Source organism: Nycticebus coucang, chromosome 15 (assembly GCF_027406575.1).
Source record: "Nycticebus coucang isolate mNycCou1 chromosome 15, mNycCou1.pri, whole genome shotgun sequence".
NCBI lineage: Eukaryota > Metazoa > Chordata > Mammalia > Primates > Lorisidae > Nycticebus > Nycticebus coucang.
The window spans coordinates 12342526-12363895 of NC_069794.1; the positions used below are offsets into that span (position 1 = coordinate 12342526).

General features: G+C 42.4%; 1 protein-coding gene and 1 long non-coding RNA gene across 7 annotated transcripts in view; one reads left to right on the forward strand and one right to left on the reverse strand.

The window, feature by feature from the left end:
• The window catches only part of LOC128566530 (uncharacterized), a 111812-nt gene that overhangs the window by 54417 nt on the left and 36025 nt on the right, over positions 1 to 21370 (forward strand). The window lies entirely within an intron of this gene.
• The window catches only part of CLYBL (citramalyl-CoA lyase), a 272508-nt gene that overhangs the window by 502 nt on the left and 250636 nt on the right, over positions 1 to 21370 (reverse strand). The window contains exons 7-9 of one of the 3 annotated variants that reach the window (XR_008374574.1): positions 20909 to 21033; positions 7625 to 7765; positions 572 to 711 (exon numbers count right to left, since the gene is read on the reverse strand). Coding sequence is in view for 2 of the 3 variants with exons in the window: in XM_053563348.1 (XP_053419323.1) it covers positions 616 to 711; positions 20909 to 21033 (221 nt within the window). In the remaining variant the exon portion in view is untranslated. Of the gene's footprint in view, positions 1 to 412; positions 712 to 7624; positions 7766 to 20908; positions 21034 to 21370 lie in introns of those variants that run through there. The other 2 variants (XM_053563348.1, XM_053563347.1) reach the window with 2 other exon arrangements.

Sequence of the window (21370 nt, forward strand, 5' to 3'; positions counted from 1 at the left end):
GCCCAAGATGAGCACTTTGGTAATTGTCATCCAGCATTCAAGGATATGAGTGTTTCATTTTAGGGGTGAAGGTCAAGAGTGATCAGTTTTGAAGGTTTATTTTTATAAGATATCTTTATAAGCCAATATAATACTTTGTAACTTTCTTTATGTCATCTCAAACAGACATGAACCCTTAATTTTGGTGCGGATTTTTAAAGTCCTTGCCTTTCTTACACTTATTTGTGCTGACAACATGGGAAATTCCTTACATACAAAGAAGACAGGGACTGTGCATTTTCAGGAAAGGTCTGTTTAATTAAAGACCTAACTTCCCCTCACAGATCATCTTTCCCTATCATTTTATCTCCCTGTGAAATCAGACATCCATATTTGTAAAGCATTAATAAACAACAGAATCATAAGCTTGGACCCAAAAGGAAAAAAGTTCATTTTTAGAGGAATAACTGCCCAGTAAGACAATGACAACAAAAAAAAAATCATGATTAACATGAACTGTAAATAAGTAAGGTCCCAATCCAGCATACTAACAAGTTTCCTTGAGTATTATGGTTTAGTCTTTAAGAAACACACTGTATATGTTCAGCCCGCCTGATGAGAGCTTCATTTACCAGATCATTTTTCCTTGATGGATGTGGCAAGCATAACAATGTTCTGGGCTTGCTTCAGTAACGGCATGTCGATCATACTCCCTTGGAAAGTAAAGGCTCCCTGGAAAACAGAGAATGCAAACTTCCTGAAAGAAAGCTCGGAAATTATAGGCTTCCTTTCTGTGTGTGCTTGTATAACAAGAACATTTTAGATTCCACCTGAATTATACTGACTTTCTTACCCAACTTTTGAGAAAGCCAAAGTAAATTGCAGGGGAAAGATTTCTTTTTTCCTCCTAGAGAGGGGGTACAAAAAAAGAAAAAAGAGAAACCTCCAGCATTTTTTTTTTTTTTTTTTTTTAGAGACAGAGAGAGTCTCACTTTATGGCCCTCAGTAGTGTGCGGTGGCAGCACACAGCTCACAGCAACCTCCAACTCCTGGGCTTAGGCGATTCTCTTGCCTCAGCCTCCCGAGCAGCTGGGACTACAGGCGCCTGCCACAAAGCATGGATATTTTTGTTGTTGTTGCAGTTTGGCCAGGGCGGGGTTTGAACTCACCACCCTCGGTATATGGGGCTGGCGCCCTACCCACTGAGCCACAGGCACTACCCCATCTCCAGCATTTTAATGGAGAAGAAAAACACATCAGACACAGATATGGGGAGCCGTTCATTTGACTCTTGAAATCAAGCAGAAAACAACCATGGCAGGAAAATTAAAATCCTTCTGTATATAGTTTTGGAAATACCGCATAGAACTTTAAAAGCAGAACTATATATTCTGGCAACTGGATTTTATTTTATTTTATTTTTTGAGATAGAGTTTCATTTTGTTACCCTGGGTAGAGTGCCATGGTGTCATAGCTCATGGCAACCTCAAACTCTGGGCTCAAGTGATCCTCTTGCCTCAGCCACCCAAGTAGCTGGGACTATAGGGGCCCACCACAATGCCTGGCTATTTTTCAGAGATGGGGTCTTGCTGTTGCTCAGGCTGGCCTCAAACTCAGGACCTCAAGCAATCCACTTACCTCGGCCTCCCAGAGTGCTAGGATTACAGGCATAAGCTGTGTCCAGCTTCTGATTATTGTTTTTAAAAATAATTGTATGGGGCAGCGCCTGTGGCTCAACAGAGTAGGGCGCCAGCCCCATATGCCGGAGGTGGCGGGTTCAAACCATATGCCGGAGGTGGCGGGTTCAAACCCAGCCCCGGCCAAAAACTGCAAAAAAAAAAAAAAAGTAATAATAATAATAATAATTGTATGATCAGGCTAATAGCAAAACTCTTCCTCCTTGCTGTAGCATAATTGAGGGGTAATGCTCTAAGGTGATGAGGAAGTGCAAGGTCAGATTGTACAGAATACACAGATGAACCTGTTGGTACACGCTTGTGGAAGAGAATTGAGAATTACCAGGGATAGGAGTCTGTCACAAAGAAATCATAGGTCAGTTGAATGTTAACTCTAGAAGGCATTTCTGAAATCTCCTGGGATGTCCCCATTTTTTAGCCTTCTAGGAATGCTTATTGAATATGTCATGTGACCTAAGCCCTGTTCTAGGTGAGGAAAACGGAGGTCCAGAGCAGTTAAGTGATCTTCCAAGGTCACGAGCCTGGAAGTTAGAGCTGGGGCTAATATTTGGGTCGCATACCTTCAAGCCTTTCTTGAAGACCCCACATTAAGATAACAAGATAGTTTCTTCAGTGCAGCAGAAAAAAATTAAATGGACAGAGGGCAGCAACTCAGCAGCTGAAGTTACTGTCTGGTTGTTTAGGTTCTTTCAACCACTTGTTTTTGCTGCACATAATCAGAGCCCCTCATTTCAACTCTCCTTCCTTCTACCTTTTGGCAGGGAAGATGGTGTCAGTGGGGAGCAGGCGGTCTTTCAAGATCTGGAGGTGGGGTAGAGCAATCCTAACCTCTGGTGATGACAGTCCCTTTGTACATACGGCAGCCCACATCTGGACTTCACAAGCAGCATCTCAACAGTCAGTGTTATACTCACTCAGAGCTTCTGGGATAGGGCTATGGGGCAGTCTTTTTTTTTTTTTTTTTTTTGTAGTTCTTTAGCTGGGGCTGGGTTTGAACCCGCCACCTCTGGCATATGGGGCCGGTGCCCTACTCCTTCGAGCCACAGGCGCAGCCCAGGGCAGTCCCTTATGGTTATGCACAGGATAGAGGGAAAAATAATGTGTGTGGAGGATTCTTAACAATGACTTTGGCCTTTATCGTTTACTTAAGAGAGATCTTAAAGCCCCCAAGGATTAGAGTTTTCACCAGTAATGCCTAACCTCAGTGTTAGAATGATGAGTTTGATTCTTACGAACACCTCTGTGGCCTGAAGTCTTACACTGTAAGTCTTCCCAACTGTGTCATTTTTACTGCTTGTACCCCCAGATTGGCCTTTGCCCACTTCCATTCAGCCTAGAGCTAATTTCGGTTATCTCTGTGACCAGGATGAATTTTATGAATTTAGTTAGGTCACAGGAGGTCCTGTAGGTTGGTGCTGGGAATCAGGGTGTAAGTCACATGCTGTTTTACGAGGTAGTTGTCTAGTTTTCTTACTGGAGTAGATGATGAAGGCCAAAGGCCTCTTGGTTTTCCGCCCACCAAGTGGATTATGGCCCTGTAAAATAGCACATCTGTCCTGCTAAGTCTTAAATAATAGGCTGGGGGAATTAAATTAGCATAGATGCACATGAAATTCAAACGATGCACAGAGAATCCAAATGATGGCTCTGGGTCTCCGCTATGTTCCCAAATCTGCTTGGAACAAAGGTGAAAAACACTTCATGTGTTTTTTTAAGACAGGGAGATCATTTCTTTCTTCTATGTTGGTAGATTTTGCTTCATTTCTTTTCTAAGTTTAAGGTGGAAGACAAGATTTACCATTTCTGCCCTATGTTTCCTTCATCTCTGCAAATTGAGGGTTTTGGTGTGAAGAATTAGTCTAACACGATCCTCAGGTTTCCACGGGCCAACCTATGATATGGTTGGCTTTTTAACACATGGATCTGTATGTGAAATGTGGATGGTTTATTCCTCAGAGTTTGGAAAATTGTAGTTTGTTAAAAAGCTACTTGTTTTTTGGGGGTAATATTTGAAATGTTCCTCACTGAATGACGACAGATAAGTTTCAGCTTCATAGCTCGGTGCTGTCCTGAGAAACTGGCATATAGCTTCAAACGGTTACAAGGAACTTCCCTCAGATTAAAGATTCAATTTTGTTTAAAATGCCTTTAAATAGTGACTTATTCATCATTAAATTTGTTAACCATTGTGACTTTTACAATAATAATAGCTATAATATAATTTTTTCAGTAGTTCCTAGTCCCAGGTCTGTGCCTGGGACTTCACTTGCTTGATTTCATGGACTGCTCAGAATGACACTTTGAAGTAAATGCTATTACCCATCCCTGCTACATTTCTTTTCTTCTTTCTTTTTAGTTGTGGTTGAAACAGACAGCATAAACTTTACCCATTTTTAAACGTACAGTTCAAAAGTAGTGTTAAGTATGTTCACCTTGTTTCAAACATCTCCACAACTTTTCCACCTTGCAAAACCCAAACTCTGTACACTGAACAACTGTCCTTTTCTGCCTCCCCCACAGCCCCTGGCAGCTACTATTGTACTTCCTGTCTCTATGAGTGTATCCATCCCCATTTTATAACAGATGAAACTGAAGCATGGAGAGCTCGGAAACTGGGCAAGTCAGCCCTTCAGCTAGTAAGAATAGAAAGAATGTGGGTAAAGTTTTGGTGTGTTGGCTCACACCAATAATCCTAGCTCTCTGGGAGGCCAAGGCAGGTGGATCACTTGAAACGAGTTCAAGACCAGCCTGGGCAAGAGTGAGACCTTATCTCTGCAAAAAATAGATAAGTTGGCCTGGCATGGTGGCTTTAGTCCCCAGCTACTCAAGAGGCTAAGGTGGGAGGTTGGCTTGAGCACAGGAGTTTGAAGTTGCTATGAGCTGTAATGGTGCCAGTGTACTCTAGCCCAGGCTACAGAGTGGCAAAAACAAATAAATATTTACACATGGTTTACACAGAAAGCCTGGAGTTTGACCAGGAATCCTCTGGTGATTCTAAAGCACATTCAAGTTTGAGAACCTCTGTTCCTTAGGTCCCCTGCGTAGAAATGGCTGGGCCGGCTTTGATGTGCAGTGACTTTTGCTAGCCTTTTGTAAGTGATGCCTCTGTCTCCTAGGGCATCCTAGGAGATGCCCAATAACTGAATTTACATAGGTTAGTCATCATTCATCCATCAAGTGTGGACCAAGCAGCTCGGCCCTCAGTGAGCCACTTGGGATAATAAGAGGGCAAGACTCGACCTGCCCCTGGGGGCTCACAGTTTGCTGGAGGAGACAGAGAAGAAAAGCAACAGGTGTCACAAAATGCAACAAGAACTATAGAAAAGGCCAGGGTGGTGAGTACGGAGAAGAACTAAGGCCCCTTTCTCAATCAGGATTATCTCTGCTGACTGTACTGTTCACAGAGGCTGGAGCTGGTACCTAGAGCAGTGTCAGAGTTGCCATGGAGCCCTGCATATCATTTATTCAAGTTTCCTTATTGCATTATTTGTTGTATTAAGTTCCTGGTCAGACCCTTTGGCACATCTTTTTTTTTTTGCAGTTTTTGGCCGGGGCTGGTTTTGAACCCGCCACCTCCGGCATACGGGGCCGGCGCCCTACCCCTTTGAGCCACAGGCGCCGCCCACCTTTGGCACATCCTGTTATGCATGTGTCTCTGATTTCAGACTCCCAGAGGTGAGGAGCAGTATCACCTGCAGAGTGGGCTGCCATCCTCCTTACACCTCGGTCACTGCCTGGTGACAAGATATGCATTGAAAGAACATTGACTTTATTAGACCCTGAAGTTCCTTCTTTTTTTTTTTTTTTTGTAGAGACAGAGTCTCACTTTATGGCCCTTGGTAGAGTGCTGTGGCCTCACACAGCTCACAGCAACCTCCAACTCCTGGGCTGAAGCGATTCTCTTGCCTCAGCCTCCCGAGTAGCTGGGACCACAGGCGCCCGCCACAACGCCCGGCTATTTTTTGGTTGCAGTTTGGCCAGGGCCGGGTTTGAACCCGCCACCCTCAGTATATGGGGCCTGCGCCTTACCCACTGAGCCACAGGCGCCGCCCTCCTTTTTTGTTTTTTGAGACAGAGTCTCACTCCGTCGCCTTAGGTAGAATACGGCACCATCATTATAATACACAACAACCTCAAACTCCTGGGCTAAGCCAATCCTCTTGCCTTAGCCTCCCGAGTAGCTGGGACTACAGGAGCCTGCCACAACACCTGGCCAGTTTTTTCTGTATTAGTAGAGATGGGGTCTTGCTTTAGCTCAAGCTTGTCTTGCTCAGGCAATCCATCTGCCGTGGCTTCCCAGAGGGCTAGGATTACAGGCGTGACCACCGCATCTGGCCGGGCCCTGAAGTTCTTCATGAGGACACTCTGACTTACTAGTTGATGGCAAAGTGGTGAGGACAAAAGTAATCACTTCTATAGGGAATATTCATATATTTTCCATTTCTGGTACTCAGTACTTAATTTTTTTTTACATAGACCTAAACAAGTAATTTTTTGAGAAACCACAAACCCTACTTATTTTGTTTTCAAATAATTTCTCTGGGCATTCAGGGAGTTCTCTCTGGCATGTTCCGATGCTGCTGCTACTGCTGCCGTGACTCCATAAGAGGGATTTCTCTGTCAGTATCAATAATATTTGGGTATAGCTGTGACAGTTGATATTTTGGGGTAATACCGTTTTCCTATGTGGTGCTAAGTCCTCTGCTCAATGAATGAGCTCCCAGTGAATTCCTAAACTCTGCGTTGGCCATTATCAAATTTCTCTTCAAGATCTTGGTGTGCCCTTCACTTGCTAAATCTCTCAGCCCCCACCATGACGCCCTGTGATGGACTCTTCCCACTCACAAAATCAGGTGTGGCTGGCCACTCCTCAGAGGAGGGGAAGATGGTGCTCCCGGAGACCTGCACACGGGTGCTGTTTCATTCTTTTTTCTTCCCTGTTTTTCAACCTTTCCCACATGGAGAGTCCTTGGACAGGCTCCGGGGGTGGCGTTGATTACTGTATAATTATTGTATAATTTGGCTGTGACATTCTTGTTAAGGACATAAGTTTGGTTGTGCAGTCAGGAGGCTGAGAGGGTCTTACAGAGAGAGTGTGGGACTTTGTTCCAGAGTTGTGCCTTCCTGTTGGGGTCCTGCGGTTGTCTTTCTACGAGAGACCTGACTGGGCCGTCGGTTTGCTTTGACCCTGCCTTGGCTTTCCTTGGACTGACATCATCAAGTACAGTCTCCTTAGAGGGGGCCCCAAGGCTCCACATGGTGAGACCAGCCCCTGCCACCACTGCTCCACATTCTGCTCTGAAGGTCCTTTCCTTGTCCGTCTGGAAAACTCCCGATGCTTCAAGATGCCAGAAGATGCCACCTCTGGGAAGCGTCCCTGTGCTTCCCTGGTTGAGCCACACTCTCTCCTTCTTTCCCTCTATGGCCTCCTGCACAGTTCTTGTCCCTCCTAGTGTAACTTCTGGTTTACATCACTGTCTTTCTCACTGTGCTCTGAGGCCCTTGAGGGCAGGTGCCAGGTCTCACATGCCTTTGAACCCCCAGGACCCAGCACCCTGTAAGTGCCAGGTACACAGGAGATGCTCTGTGACCACTGACTCAATGATGATGAAAATGACTGAAGAAAACCAAGGAGCAACAACAAAGGTTCCACAGTTAGTGGTTGGGACCTTACTTAGGGACAGTGTTGGCATAGATTTGCTGCTGCTGGGTCCCTAAGTCCCCTGGACATGTGCAGTGAGTTTGGTCCTGATTGGTCCCCGGGACCTGGGCTTTGCCTCTCCCACCCCCAGGCTGTGCAGGACCTCCTGGTTCACACCTGTGACCATTAGCTCATCTGATGCAGATTCAGCGTGCCGGGAACAAGGTAGCCGTGTCCCTGATCAGATGAGCTTCCGGTCCAGTGTGGGGCAGACATGACACAGATAAGTACAGAAAGGGTTACATACTCAGGGTGAGTAGAGACACCCACTGAGCAAGGTGCAGGATGGCAGAAGAGCAGTCGACAGAGGACATGACCTGGTCGAATGTGGTTTCCGTGAAGATGTGTCCTCTCAACTGAGATGTGAGATGTGACGGAGCAGAAACAGCTGGCCGGGGGGCAGGGAAGGAAGAGAGACAGCACACTATGGCTCAGGTGGAGCTCGGCTCTTTTGTGGGATCTAAGCAGGGTGGCTGAGGGGTAGGTGATAGGCAAGGACAGGATCACTCCTGATCTCCACAACCCTTTCTAGCTCCTGTCTCCCCCGCCCCCGCCTTTCTGTGCCCCTGGTTTGGTAAAATTCACCGTCAGAGGGCCAACACTTGCTGAGGCTACAGGAGGACATAGCAGCTGATCTCAGCAGTTATAAAAATGCTGGGTTGGGGGCAGGTGCAATGACTAAGAGTTAAAGCGCAAGCTAGGAGGTCACATTGCTGGTGCTGAAAAGCCAAGATGCCACAGAGAAGGAGCCATCAAAATTGGGGTGTTCTGGCCTGGGAAGGGCGTCCAGGAACAGGTCCTGAAGGCCAGGAGTAGAAAGTCAGGGATGCACATGGACCGGGGTGCGTGGGGTTGGCTTTCTCTGATCTCAGGAGCCCTGTGTCTCTGGTCACCAGTGACTCACTGCACAGGCAAAATGAAGGCAAGCAGAGCGCGTGACACTGGATCTTCCCATGGCTCTGTGTATGGCTGAAAGGGTTTCCCTAGGCCTGAGGAAAAGGAGCCTAATTGGGCAGCGCTGTGGCTCAAGGAGTAGGGTGCCAGCCCCATATACAGGGGATGGCGGGTTTAAGCCTGGCCCTGGCCAAAACTGCAAAAAAAAAAAAAAAGAAAAGAAAAGGAGCCTTAGTCGGGCGTTGTGGCAGGTGCCTGTAGTCCCAGCTACTCGGGAGGCTGAGCCAAGAGAATCGCTTAAGCCCAGGAGTTGGAGGTTGCTGTAAGCTGGGTGAGGCCACAGCACTCTACCGAGGGCCATAAAGCGAGACTCTGTCTTTACAAAAAAAAAAAAAAGAAAAGGAGCCTAATCTAGTCTAAATTAAAGCAATCTGGAAAAGGAATAACATTTAAAAATACTGGTTCTGCTACTCATTAGCTATTCCCCATTTCTTATGATGAATTACATGAAGACGTAATCTGTGCTGGACGAGGCTGGACTGAAACCCAGGGGGATTCCTCTCTGCCTTCTGCCTGCACTGGTGGACCCAGGCTTACTCCTTCCTAGCTCCCAAGGGGAGGAAGTTTAACCACTTGTTTCCTCCATTCTGGGCATTTTTCCTCTGTCCAGAGGTGGACGAAGGAGCCAACAGTGGGAAAGCTACAAGCTGGCCAGGCCCAGCCCAGCCCTGCTACTGAGTGGGGTTGTGATGCAGGGATGGCCTGGCCTTGCCCAGCACTGGCTTTCTGAGCACCAGGGGAGCTCATGGGGGTGGGGAAAAGGATATAATTTTCCCTTGAGGAAGAAATATGAAGATTCTCTTAGCAATTACCACCTACACTAGGTAACTATCCCTCAATAAGCTCTGGAGGACAGGAGGAGGCAATGTTTCTAGGAAGACCTGTTATAAAAAAAAAAAGGTTTCTTGTGATAGTACTTTATAATATTATGAAATATTTTCAAAGACATTTTCTCACTTGTAATAGGGAAAGCATGATTATTTCAGTCTCACAGATGTAAAAACTGGGGTTTGTGTTGGAAGCGATGGCTTATGCCTGTAATCCTAGCACTCTGGGAGGCTGAGGCAGGTGGATTGCTTGAGCTAAGGAGATGGAGACCAGGCTGAGCAAGAGTGAGACCCTATCGCTACAAAAACAAACAAACAAAAAAAAAAAAGAAAGAAAAGGAAAGGGAAGGAAGGAAGGAGAAAAATTAGCTGGGCATAGTGGCAGGCACCTGTCATCTAACCTACTCGGGAGGCTAAGACAGGAGGAGTCAGGAGTTTGAGTTTGCTGTGAACTAGGCTGATGCCATGGCACTCTAGCCAAGGCAACAGAGTGAGACTCTGTCTCAGAAATACCCCCAAAACAAAAACCCCTGGAATTTGGTATCAGTTAACCTTTTAAACAAACTTACAAGGAGGCTAGGACTAGAATCTAAGGTTTTTCACACCAAATCTCAAACTCTTGCACAAATCAGTATACCCCAAAGTATGGCTAAAAACTGCATCTGAGATGCTTATAGAAAAAAATTTTAGGGTGGCGCCTGTGGCTCAGTGAGTAAGGCACCGGCCCCATATACCAGAGGTGGTGGGTTCAAACCCGACCCCGGCAAAAAAAAAAAAAAAAAAAAGAAAAAAATTTTAGTACAGTTATACATGTATCTTGATTATACTATGTGTTTTTAAATTGTATTTTGATATATTTATAAAAATAACTAGCATTACCAAAATTGTTATTTCAGAGATACTATTAGTACTTAGGATGAGGCTGTGAAAAATAACAATACATGGGTAATTTCCAGAGAAACAAATACGTAAAAATGTCATTTTAACAACCGAATTTGGGAAAAACTGAAATATAACTATTTCATCCTGAATTTACACTTGGAAGCCCTTTCTATAATTATTATACTATCAGAAATACCAAAATTTAATAATACAATATGTGAGTGACATTTTAAGTCACCACTCAAAGCATTTGTGTACTGAAGGCAGTGGCATCTGATCCTTGTGTGTGCTTCTGAATATCAGTAACTCTGTCTTATGGATAAAGTGTCTTTAAAAATTGTTATGAAGGTAGTAAAAGAATATTACTGATGAGTTAGGAAATAGAGGATATATATTTTTAACTTTAAATTACAGTGATAATTTGATAGGTAGTTTAATAATATTTTGAATTAAAATTCAGCAGCCATTTACTCTTATTGCCAGATAATTTACAGATGCTAATGTAACTCTACGTGAAATTTCTGAACGTTCAACCAAAGTCATTCAACACCGTCAACAATTCACATCATGCTAATCTATCGTTAACACTATCACTGGGATTCAGACACATGACATTCCGTGGCCTTTGATGGGGAAGCCTTTTAAATGATTCATAAGAACGTAACAGTTGGAAAGTTTGAAGGGGTTCGTTTTGCACTTAACTGGGGAGTGAAGGAAAGATCTGGCAGAAGTGCCTGTTGAGCTGCTGGGGAAGGCCCTTGGTGCCTGCCACAGAGCTTATTAGGCCCAGGGAGGGTTTGGTGTTTGGGGTGTGTGGGTGGAGTGCAGGGGATTCTGTTCCCTGAGCAGGTTGATGGATTCTTTCTCCGATTCTTCCAATTCTCCTCCCTCCCAACCCTGCCCTGGCTTCCCGGGGATTGTCCAGTTTCTCAGCAATGCAGAGCAGAGAACCACCAGCGGGGTGCTAAACAGGGCCTCCTGTGCTCCTTCTGTGCAGTCCCTCTGTGACTTTCTACCAAATAGATATAGGAGACTTTCCGGGATGAGCACATTCTGAGGTGGTGTTTAGTATCTGCAGGCAGAATGAAAGATAACACAGAGAAAGAGGATCTTTTTTGCTTTTTCCTGGGTTTTTCCCTTTGAAGCAACTTGATACAGAGGTTAGGAAGGTAAGCTTTGGGCTCAGCTGCACCTGAATTTGAATTGGGAATGCCTTCTCCTAGCTGTGTGGTCCACAGCCAGTCACGTTACATTGCTCAGCCTCAGTTCCTCCATCTGCAAAATGGGGGTGATAATACCTGCCTTGCAGTTGTGAGGATTAAATAAAATGAGCAATGGCCTGTCACGAAACACCTCTCAGCAAATGGGAGGGTTACTGGCACTGCTACTGCTGTGACCCAACTGTCATCACTACCACCACAATCACTGCCACCAGGATCACTGCGGCCAGCAGTGTTACTAGCACTACTGTTATTGTTAGCCAGAGAATACTTAATTTCAGTTATCACAGGAAGGCCCAGTGAGAAGCAGAGCACGAGAATTATAACTGGATCTTATGATTTCAGAGTAGCTTTGAGAACTCCAAGAATATGGGAGATGTCAGTGGTTTTGAAAGTATAACAAGTAGGGTGGACGCAGTGGCTCACGCTTGTAATCCCAGCACTCTGGGAGACCCAGGCGAATAGATGGCCTGAGCTCAGGAGTTTGAGACCAGCCTGAACAAAAGCAAGACTCTGTCTCTAAAAAAAAATAGTCGGGCATGTGGCGCATGTAGTCCCAGCTACTTGGGAGGCTGACACAAGAGGATCATTTGAGCCTAGGAGTTGGAGGTTGCTGTGAGCTGTGACACCATGCAATCAACTCCAGGGCTAGAGTGAGAGTCTGCCCCATCCCCCGAAAAAAAGAAAATAGAGTAGAGGCAGACTTGTGCCTGAAATTTTTTGTCCCCTATAAACTCTTAAAGTCACAGACATGGTCACCTTTTTAAGAAGCTAGACTCCGGCGTGCTACATATTTGGCAGAACATTAGTAGGAAAACAAATCTTAAAGAATTTTAATGTATCTGCTGGAGGAGGTACCAATCAAATACAGATGATCAGCAGTTGGGAGGCTGCCTTACAGTGGATGGTGCTGAGCAAAGGACAGAATGTTTTCAGCAGGTGACAGACAGGAAAAAGAAGAGGTGTAGTAAGACCCATGGCCGGATGCGTCTGTTAAAAAAGAAAGAGATTCCCTGGAATGCAAAAATTGAGTGGATGTAAAATTAATAGACAGTATGAACATTTTGCTTTTTAAAAAGGAACCAAGAGCCAGGTAGGGTAGCTCATGCCTATAAATCAATCCTAGAATTCTAGGAGGCCAAGTGGGAGGATCACTTCCGCTCAGGAGTTCCAGACCAGCCTGAGCGAGAGCAAGACCCCATCTCCACTAAAAATAGAAAAATTAGCCAGGCATTGTGGTGGATGCATGTAATCCTAGCTACTCAGGAGGCTGAGGCAGGAGGATCACTTGAGCCTAAGAGTTTGAGGTTGCTGTGAACTAGGACATCATGGTGCTCTACCCAGTGTGACAGAGTGAGACTGTCTCAAAGAAGAAAAAAAGAGAAGCAACAGCATGAAATTTTTTAGCTTTAGCCCTACACAGAAAATGCAAAGATTTGTGTGTTGTACTTAGTAAAATTAATTTGGGCCTTTAGCAAGAGTTTTAGGAAGTCAGAGAAAAGAGCAGAAGAGCCTGGAAGATGGTTTTGGCAGGAGTGAGGCCTTACGGTCGAGGTGACTGAATAGTGGGGAGGAGATCTGAGGTCAGTGTTTGGACCAATTACCTTAATATGGGACCGGCACTGAATCACCTACCTGCCCAGATGGAGCATCTCATTGGACCACTGCCATCCTTACTTTATTTATTTATATGAGACAGAGTTTCACTCTTGCTCAGAGTGGCTGGTCTTGAACTTGAGCTTGTGATCCTCCTGCCTTGGCTTCCCAGAATGCTGGGATTACAGACATAAGTCACTGCCCTCGGCCTTACTTTATTTATTTTTGAGACAGGATCTTGCTCTGTCGCCTGGGCTAGAGTGCAGTGGTGTCAGCCTAGCTCACAGCAAGCCCAGACTCCTGGGCGCAAGCCATCCTCCTGCCTTAGCCTCCTGAATAGCTGGGACTACAGGCTTGGGCTACCACCTGGCTAACCTTTTTATTTTTGGTAGAGATGGGGTCTCACTCTTGCTCAGGCTGATCTTGAACTCTTGGCCTCAAGTGATCCTTCCAACTCAGCCTCTCAAGTGCTAGGATTACAGGTGTGAACCATCTTTACTTTTAAAACTAATCAAGAAGGCCAAGGCAGTGGCAGTAAAGTTGTTTTGTGACAAGGCCTTTACTTTTAAAACTCTTTTCAGAGCCTACAACACGTACACAGCAAGATTTATCTTAAAAAATATTCAGGAAGAATGATCTGACAGGAACAGACACATCTTAATTTTAAATACTTTTTGATAAGGAAATCCGGAAAAAATCAAGCCAGTATGCCACATAGAAAGCTATCTAGTGAGGTGAAAACGATTGGATTTATAGGCGTATTAAAATCTGAAGGTGTTACATTTGGTACCAAATTTAGATTCTGTGCTTAATATCCTCAGTTTTTTAAATGGCTGTATTGAGGTATGATCTGGGTACTGCAGGTGTATAATTTGTTGATTTTATAATAATTATATAGACTTTGCAACCATAACCTCCATTTCAGAGTTCTTTTTGAAACTAGAAATCTTGTTCAAATATTTTTATTTAGAACCCAGATAAATGTGTAACAGATCAAATGTTTAAAAGTCTTTATTTAAGGCGGCCCTTGTGGCTTGAAGGAGTAGGGTGCCGGCCCCATATCCCGGAGGTGGCGGGTTCAAACCCAGCCCCAGCCAAAAACTGCAAAAACACAAAACAACAACAATAAAAAAAACCAACTTTACTTAATTTAACATATTTCATTTCAAATTTAAGCCTATGAGAAAAGCCGACAATGAATGTCATTTATAGCAGTTTGCAGCTAAGATCAAGAATATTAACTTCTTTTATCTTAGACACCATATTTTTTCTTTGGAAAACAGATCTAAATGAGCTAATGCTTGCTTGAAGACACTTGGAAAGATTTACTAAAATACTGACCAGTTTTTCAAAGTCTACCTGATGAATGAAAACTGATGAAGTAACCGATAAAAAAACTTCAATTTTTCTAGAAGGCAGCAAAAGTATATACACTGTTGAAAGCATTTCTTTTTAGCACTGTCATGAATGGGAGCCCCAGTATGGAAAACGGTTTCTCCAGTGTTCCGTGTACCTGTTTCTGTCTGAGATGCTGCTGGGAGGTACTGGGTACAGCAGAGAGAGTCCTTTGTTCTTCGGGGTAGTGGTGAGAAATGCCTCACTTTTTTTGAGAGCCACTAACCAAAAGTGGGGAACAACTGAGAATTATAGAAATGCTGGAGTTATGTTTTTAATAAAACTTCCATTCCCCTGACTTCAATATAAAAAAGAATGACATAATTCTGTAATGAATACAACAAAAAAGGTAAAAGAATGCTCTGAATTTCCGATCCGTTAAAGGACAGTAGAAAGGGATAGAGGGAGGGTGGGGAGATGAGGTGGAGAGAAAGAAAGATATAAAGAAAAAGAGCAAACAAGGAATTCAGGGAAAGGAAAATGAGGGAGGAACAGGAAAACACACAGAGAAACATACAGTCCCGTACCCGAGAGGGGCGCCCGGGATGAGGGAAAGAGGGAAAGATGTCCAAGCAGCCAAACAAGCCTTGCATGGCCCTCACTTGGACACTGAGAGCTGGTGGCCTGTTTGTCTTGGCACAGATGTCACTGAGAACGTGACTTTGGTGACCCAACGTCTGTTCGAGGTGAAACTGAGCTCTGGGCGAGATATGGCCTCTTTGCCAAAAGCTCCTGGTCCTGCCCTGGGAGTTTCCAGGCCCCTTTGGGAGACTGAACAAATCATAACGAATAACGTGGAATGGAGTTGCAGTGAACAGAGCCAAGGAGCCTTCCTAGGGGACAAGGATAGGGCATTACCAAACAGGAGGGGGCCTCGTGGGGAGGACAGCAGGACAGCGGGGAACACTGGGAAGGTACATGGACACTCCAGACACGCTGGATGCTTTTCTTCCTCATCAGTTTCTGCTGGGGCTCAACAAAAGACATGCCTCAGAAATACCCAAATTCACACTTTGCAACTGAATACTGTTAAGTCTCTCTCTAGTTTTGGTCATAAGCTGGGGGCGGTGTGTGGGGTGGGGAGTGTTCGTTGAAACCCAGTTGAAACCACATTAATGCTAACTATGGTCCCAGCTTTATTTACGGACTGAGCCCTGGTTTTAGCCACAGCTCTGTCACCTTCTTGGCTGTCAGGGACACTGGGCAGCTTCTGAACCCTTGTTGGGTTTCAGTGCATGATGTTGCAAACTGAAAGGATTTGATTAGAAGATGTCTGATATTTCATCCAGCTAAAAGAATGACATTTTTAAAAATCAAAATTGAGCAAAATAAATAAAAATCCTGAAAAATATAAACAAGAATAAAACATTTTGTGATCAAAATATCCTTAAGAATGTGTTATAAATTAAGGACAAGGCAAACAAATTTAAAAGTTATCAGATTTCACCTACTTAAAAAAAAAAAAAAAACTCTTATCTCTTATACTGAACTGGCCATTTGCCACTAAGAAAACATGTGAAATAGGATGTGATCAGCACTAGAATTTCATTGCTTTGCTTTAAATGTTAAACTTGCAATTAAAGTCATCATTGGCAGACTCTCAGCTTTTGTAAAAACTGGCACCTTATTCTTTTTAATGGCATATTATTCTTAAAATGTTAAATAAACAAGGAAATGAAGGGAGAAAGGTGATTACTAAGAATCTTAAAAGTAGAGTTATGTGCCCGCATCTTTCGTTTTTACTAGAAATGGCCGGGTTCTGATGTTAGTGCATCTGAAGGCTGTGGGTGGGGGCTGTGGGAGGACATGTCACCATCTATTAGTGGAATCAACCCTTTTCAGTTGACAAAGACAACAACCAAATCTTTAGATGCTTTATGTGATCTGCGTGAAAGGGTGGCAGTGGGATTTCTGGCACTTGAATAAGCGGAAACAATATTTTTGGCTAAAGCGACTTCTCTTGAGTTCTCTCAGGGAGCCTTCTAGAAGGCCATCTGGACCAAACTATTTATTTTGTAAAGCCCTGCATTTGGAAACTCTAAGGTGTGTGAGCCAAAATCACACACCTCTGAAAATTATTTGCCTTCAATATTGGGGAGGGGATGTTAACTGTAAATTTTCTTTTTTTTGTTTTTTTTTGTTTTTTTTTTTATTTTTGGCCGGGGCTGGGCTTGAACCCGCCACCTCCGGCATATGGGACCGGCGCCCTACCCGTTGAGCCACAGGCGCCGCCCAACTGTAAATTTTCTAAATGAAAAGACTTATATAAGGATAAAAAAAACCTCTTTTTTCTTCCTTCTATAAATTCCAAACATATTCCAGTAGAAGATTTGCCAATCAATGTAAGCTTATTAATCTGCACTATTGTTCTCTCATGAGTGAAATTAGAATGTTTCGTTAAGTGTGTTATGTCAGGTAGTGACCTTGTGTTTGACCTTTATAATTGTTAATTGAACCTAGGATTTAAAGATGAACACTTCCCCTTCCTTGGTCTTTGGCCAGCTTGTGAAGCTATAACGAATGAAAAATATTGAAGAAGTTAAAGAAATCCTTCCAAAATCAAATAAAGAACTTACAGTCATGAATGAATAAAATAAGAGTGTTTAGAATACTGAAAATTAAGTAAAGCCATATATGTAGCCAGATACAGAAATATGAATGTTCTAGCAAAATGCCATTAAAATTCTACTACACATTATACATTTTGCTATTCCTTCATATCATTCTGTCAGTCTCCATTTGGAAAGAAATAGTGAATTCTTATATTAAAATTTCCTGCAATGAGCGATCATTACAAAAAAAAGCAATTGACTTTTTCCTTTACCTGTCATTTTTGCCTAGGATGTGATGAATATGGAAAGAGAAAAAATAAGCAGTAAGTTTATAATATAGGTGTGAGATCATAATACTTGAATGTATGTGTTATGTAAGTATGTATGCTATATATACTTATATAAAAATTATAATTTCTATTGGTATCATTAACTATTTGTTTAAAATGTTTTCATTTTAACTAACCAATTTTCATACTATATAAAATTCTTGTTGATAAAAATCAAATGAATAATAAAGTCACATTTAATTCAATTTCAAATTAAGAATTTTCAAATATTGGAAATTATTGTCATTATTAAAAAAAATGACATCAAAAATGGAATCAACTTTTAAGAAAATCCATTAAAATTTTAAAACAAATCACGTAGAAATGATTTGTCCAATCTGAAGTATTTTACCAAATAATTTGAAACTATAATAATTAATGACAAATAGGTTATATCTCAGACTACATTTTTCCGGGAGGATCAAAGAAAGGGTTAGTTTTATTAATGTTATGGATGGAGACCTCACAACTCATGTCAGCTAAATTAAAAATAGTTTCTGGGAATTAACATAGAAGCATAGATTATGTAGAATATTTAAAAGTTTTCCAATAAATTTTTACATGACAACCTGGAGTCCCTAATATCGGTCTAAGGCCTTAATTCTCATTAGTGGCGACTGTTGTGCCAGGCAAAATTCTTTAGCCTGAAAATATCTCTCCATTTCCTGACACAAAGCAGCCACACGTATCACTACCTGCCAAATGGTGACAGATTACATAAGCTGATGATTATTTGTTTTAATGTAAAGTGGTTTTCACCCAATGCGACACTAAGGACATTAAACTTTTTATTTCCTTGGAGCTTTTAATTAAAATAAAACAAAAAAAAATTCTGTAATACCAAAGCCTGGATCCTAGTTATTTTCTCTGGTTATGATCTGAGTATTGCTCTGAATTTTATCATTTGGAGAGGACAGGGAGAAAATGTAGAACTTTCATTTCTAGATGATAATAATAATAATTATTATTATAGAAAATACAAATGACCCAGCATTAACTGTGAACTTCGGCTATACCTCTAGTCTTTGGAAAGGGTATGATTTAAGATGGGAGCAGGAAGAAGTAGAAAAAAGCAAAGATACATAATTTGCCTTCTTGAATCATTTCTACTTAAAAGCAGTACTTGAATGAAATTTTCATCTGAGGGGAAAAAAGGTCTTTTAGAAATTTATGAGTGTCTCACTAGGACACAAACCATCAGTTTCCCATCTTTGAGAGAGTCATCTGCGCTCTGGACAAGTATCTGAGGGTTCAGGTTTTCATTAGTGATTCACATTTGAAATGAAACAGATTAGATGTTTGTTGGAAGCAATACTTTATACAACCGAGCAAGCTATTTATATGAAATCTTTACAAACAGAACCCACATTATTTAAATCCCAAGATCCCCTCAAGACCCAGAGTCACCTACCTACAGATCCCATTTTTGTGACCAGCCAGTTTAGAGGCAAAGTGAAAGAAATATGCTAACTGGATAAAATAACCATATGTCCCTACTGGAAGCCCCATTACGTGAATCATTTCAACCTTGCTGGACAAAGCGCCAGGAGAATTTGCTGTAGGAAACAAACCTCCATGAATGGGGTAGGGAAGAAATTACCTAATAGTCTCCCCTCTGCTCTAATTTCTATGGTTCTGTGTTAAGAAGAGTCGTCCTGCCACTCTGTTGTAAAAGCTTATACCCCAACAAGAGGGCATTTCTTATTTAAAAACAAACAAACAAACAACAATAAAAAAACAGTTCAGAATTTAACATTTAAATTTCCATCATCAAAACTTATGGGTAGGGCAGCACCTGTGGCTCAATGGAGTAGGGCGCCAGCCCCATATGCCAGAGGTGGCGGGTTCAAACCCAGCCCCGGCCAAAAACAAACAAACAAAACAACAACAAAACACCAAACGAACAAACAAACAAAAAAACCTATGGGTAACTTTGGGACAGTTTTTCCTGAGAACAACACTTTTCAAAATACAACAGAAAAAAGGGCAGTTTTTCCTCCTTCAAGAACTTAAAAGCCAGCAAAGCGTGTGTTTCTGGTTTGACTACTAAGATTTAGGGTAACCTCTCGCATATTCCTATCTGTTCACAGTAGCAACTAGCCTCTTCTGATGCCACCCAATGTAAAACCTAGTAGGACCTGGCATGGAAGCAGTGCTAGTTCAGACTGGAACTCTGCTGTCATTTTAATGGTCCATAATCTGCCTCAGTTTACTATTTCACTAGGAAGAGTTTATCCATGTACGCCCGCAGCCGGCATAAGGTACACAGCAGAGGTATAGATCATTTAGTGTGTGCGTATATAGGAAAGTGGATGAGAGGGGAGAGGATGGAGTTATTTGCATGTGTGCATGAAAGAGTCCATGGCTCTTCTCTCTAGGTAAAGATCTATGTTTCTTCATGGGGGATCTCGATTTGGGGGTTAAGATGAGAAATGGGCATAAAACACAATGTCAACTTAAAAATATTTTTCTATAAAATGCATTGTTTTGCCGATGGACACTGTTGATGTGAAATGAGAGGATGCTATTTATCATGCAATTGGTACAAATCCGAATCAGAGGTTTCCAATGTCACCTATTCTGTCTTTGGTTGGGTATAAAGTGTGAGTTTGTGCAAAGATGAGCCTTGCCAGCCTGTGAGTGTGAGCATGCGTGCATGATTGGGGTTGGAGGCAGACATCCTTAGGAAGTGACCCATTTAATACTGTTACCCACTTTCGAAAGTCCTGGGATTTTCAGGTGTTCTTGCTGCCAGGGAGAAGTGCAAGGGGCACTTCTCACATGGATGTCACAGGTACACCACTGAGGGCCAGGTTTTTTTCTTCCTCCTTTTTTTTTTTCTTGTGTGGGGGGGGATGTTTAACATTGAGAACCTTAATAATTTTTTATATTCTTTCTTTCCTAACTAATTTGGCATTATAGGTATCAAAACTTCACTCCAGGAAGTCACAAGGCTGAGTTTAGAGATTACCTCTAGGATAGATTTATAAATGCAACTTTCCCTCCTAGCCTCTTAAAAAGAGGCAAACGGTATTATTGCAAATAACCTTTAAGATAATTAACTGACAATGCCGCAACTAGCATAAAAATCTTCCTTCAGGCGACACCTAATTTAAGTGTTACTGGCACAAAGTGGAGACAGATTGTGCATTACCACTGCAATATTTACATAGCAGAAACCCACAGAGCAGGAAACGCAAGGCTCAATGAGGCACTAAATTAGGAACGACCGTCCTCCAGTGTTAATTTGCTTCCCATTCCCTCCAAATCTCAGGTCCAGAAATTGGTACAAACACATATACAACCTCCCACTCTTAAATGACTAAACCGGAGGAGAGTTTTGTACTCCCCCACCCCCCCAAATTAAAATAACTTGAAATTTATTTTTTTCCTCCACAGAACCATTTGGTCAAACTGTGTTTATTTCATTACAGCTTGTTCTTACTTAGATCTAAGATCATTTTCATACGAATGCTGCAATGACGTCTACAGAGGAAAACTAAATAGACTTCTATTTTCTCTAAGGCCAGCAATACATTTTATGAAAAGAATAAAATGAGAGACTTGATAGCCAGTTAGAGAAATATTTAGGAACATGGGCAGGGCAAATCTACCTTGAGCAGTTTTCTCACTGATGAATGTTTCCGCTCCCTCCTCCACCTTCTCCCCAGTACAAAGAGTTTTCTTAAACCATTCAAATAATATGTATTTTTTTTCCTTCTTCCCCATGGTATTTTAAACACCACGTTCACCCAAGGCATTAACAAAACATTTACCTTTCCTAATTGCTGATGTTCTTTAAAGGCAGCAATCAGTTCTTCAGCCCACTTAATTTTTTCAGGGGAAGGAGAAAACTGCTCCTGGACCATGGCAATTTGGTTAGGGTGGATCACCTGCTTACCTACAAGAAGATTAATAACACCAGAACCATGAAACAACAAACAGATGTTCAAACAAAATGTTTCTACCTAGGGAGCTTCTTCAGAATGCCTCACAGATATATGCTAAATAACTAAATTAGAATTTTTTTTAAATCAGAAAACAAAACAACAAAAAATACCCAACCCCCAGATAAGCTTTTCCAGAATACTATATGAGAACAAATACAGCAACAGAAGTAACTGTGTTTCTGATCCTATAGAAATACCACCTTAGCACAGACAATCTCTCATTTTTAGTTACAGGTAAGTTGACTAGGCAGCTCACTGAATTACTGCATTGGCTGAGACTTTAAAGGA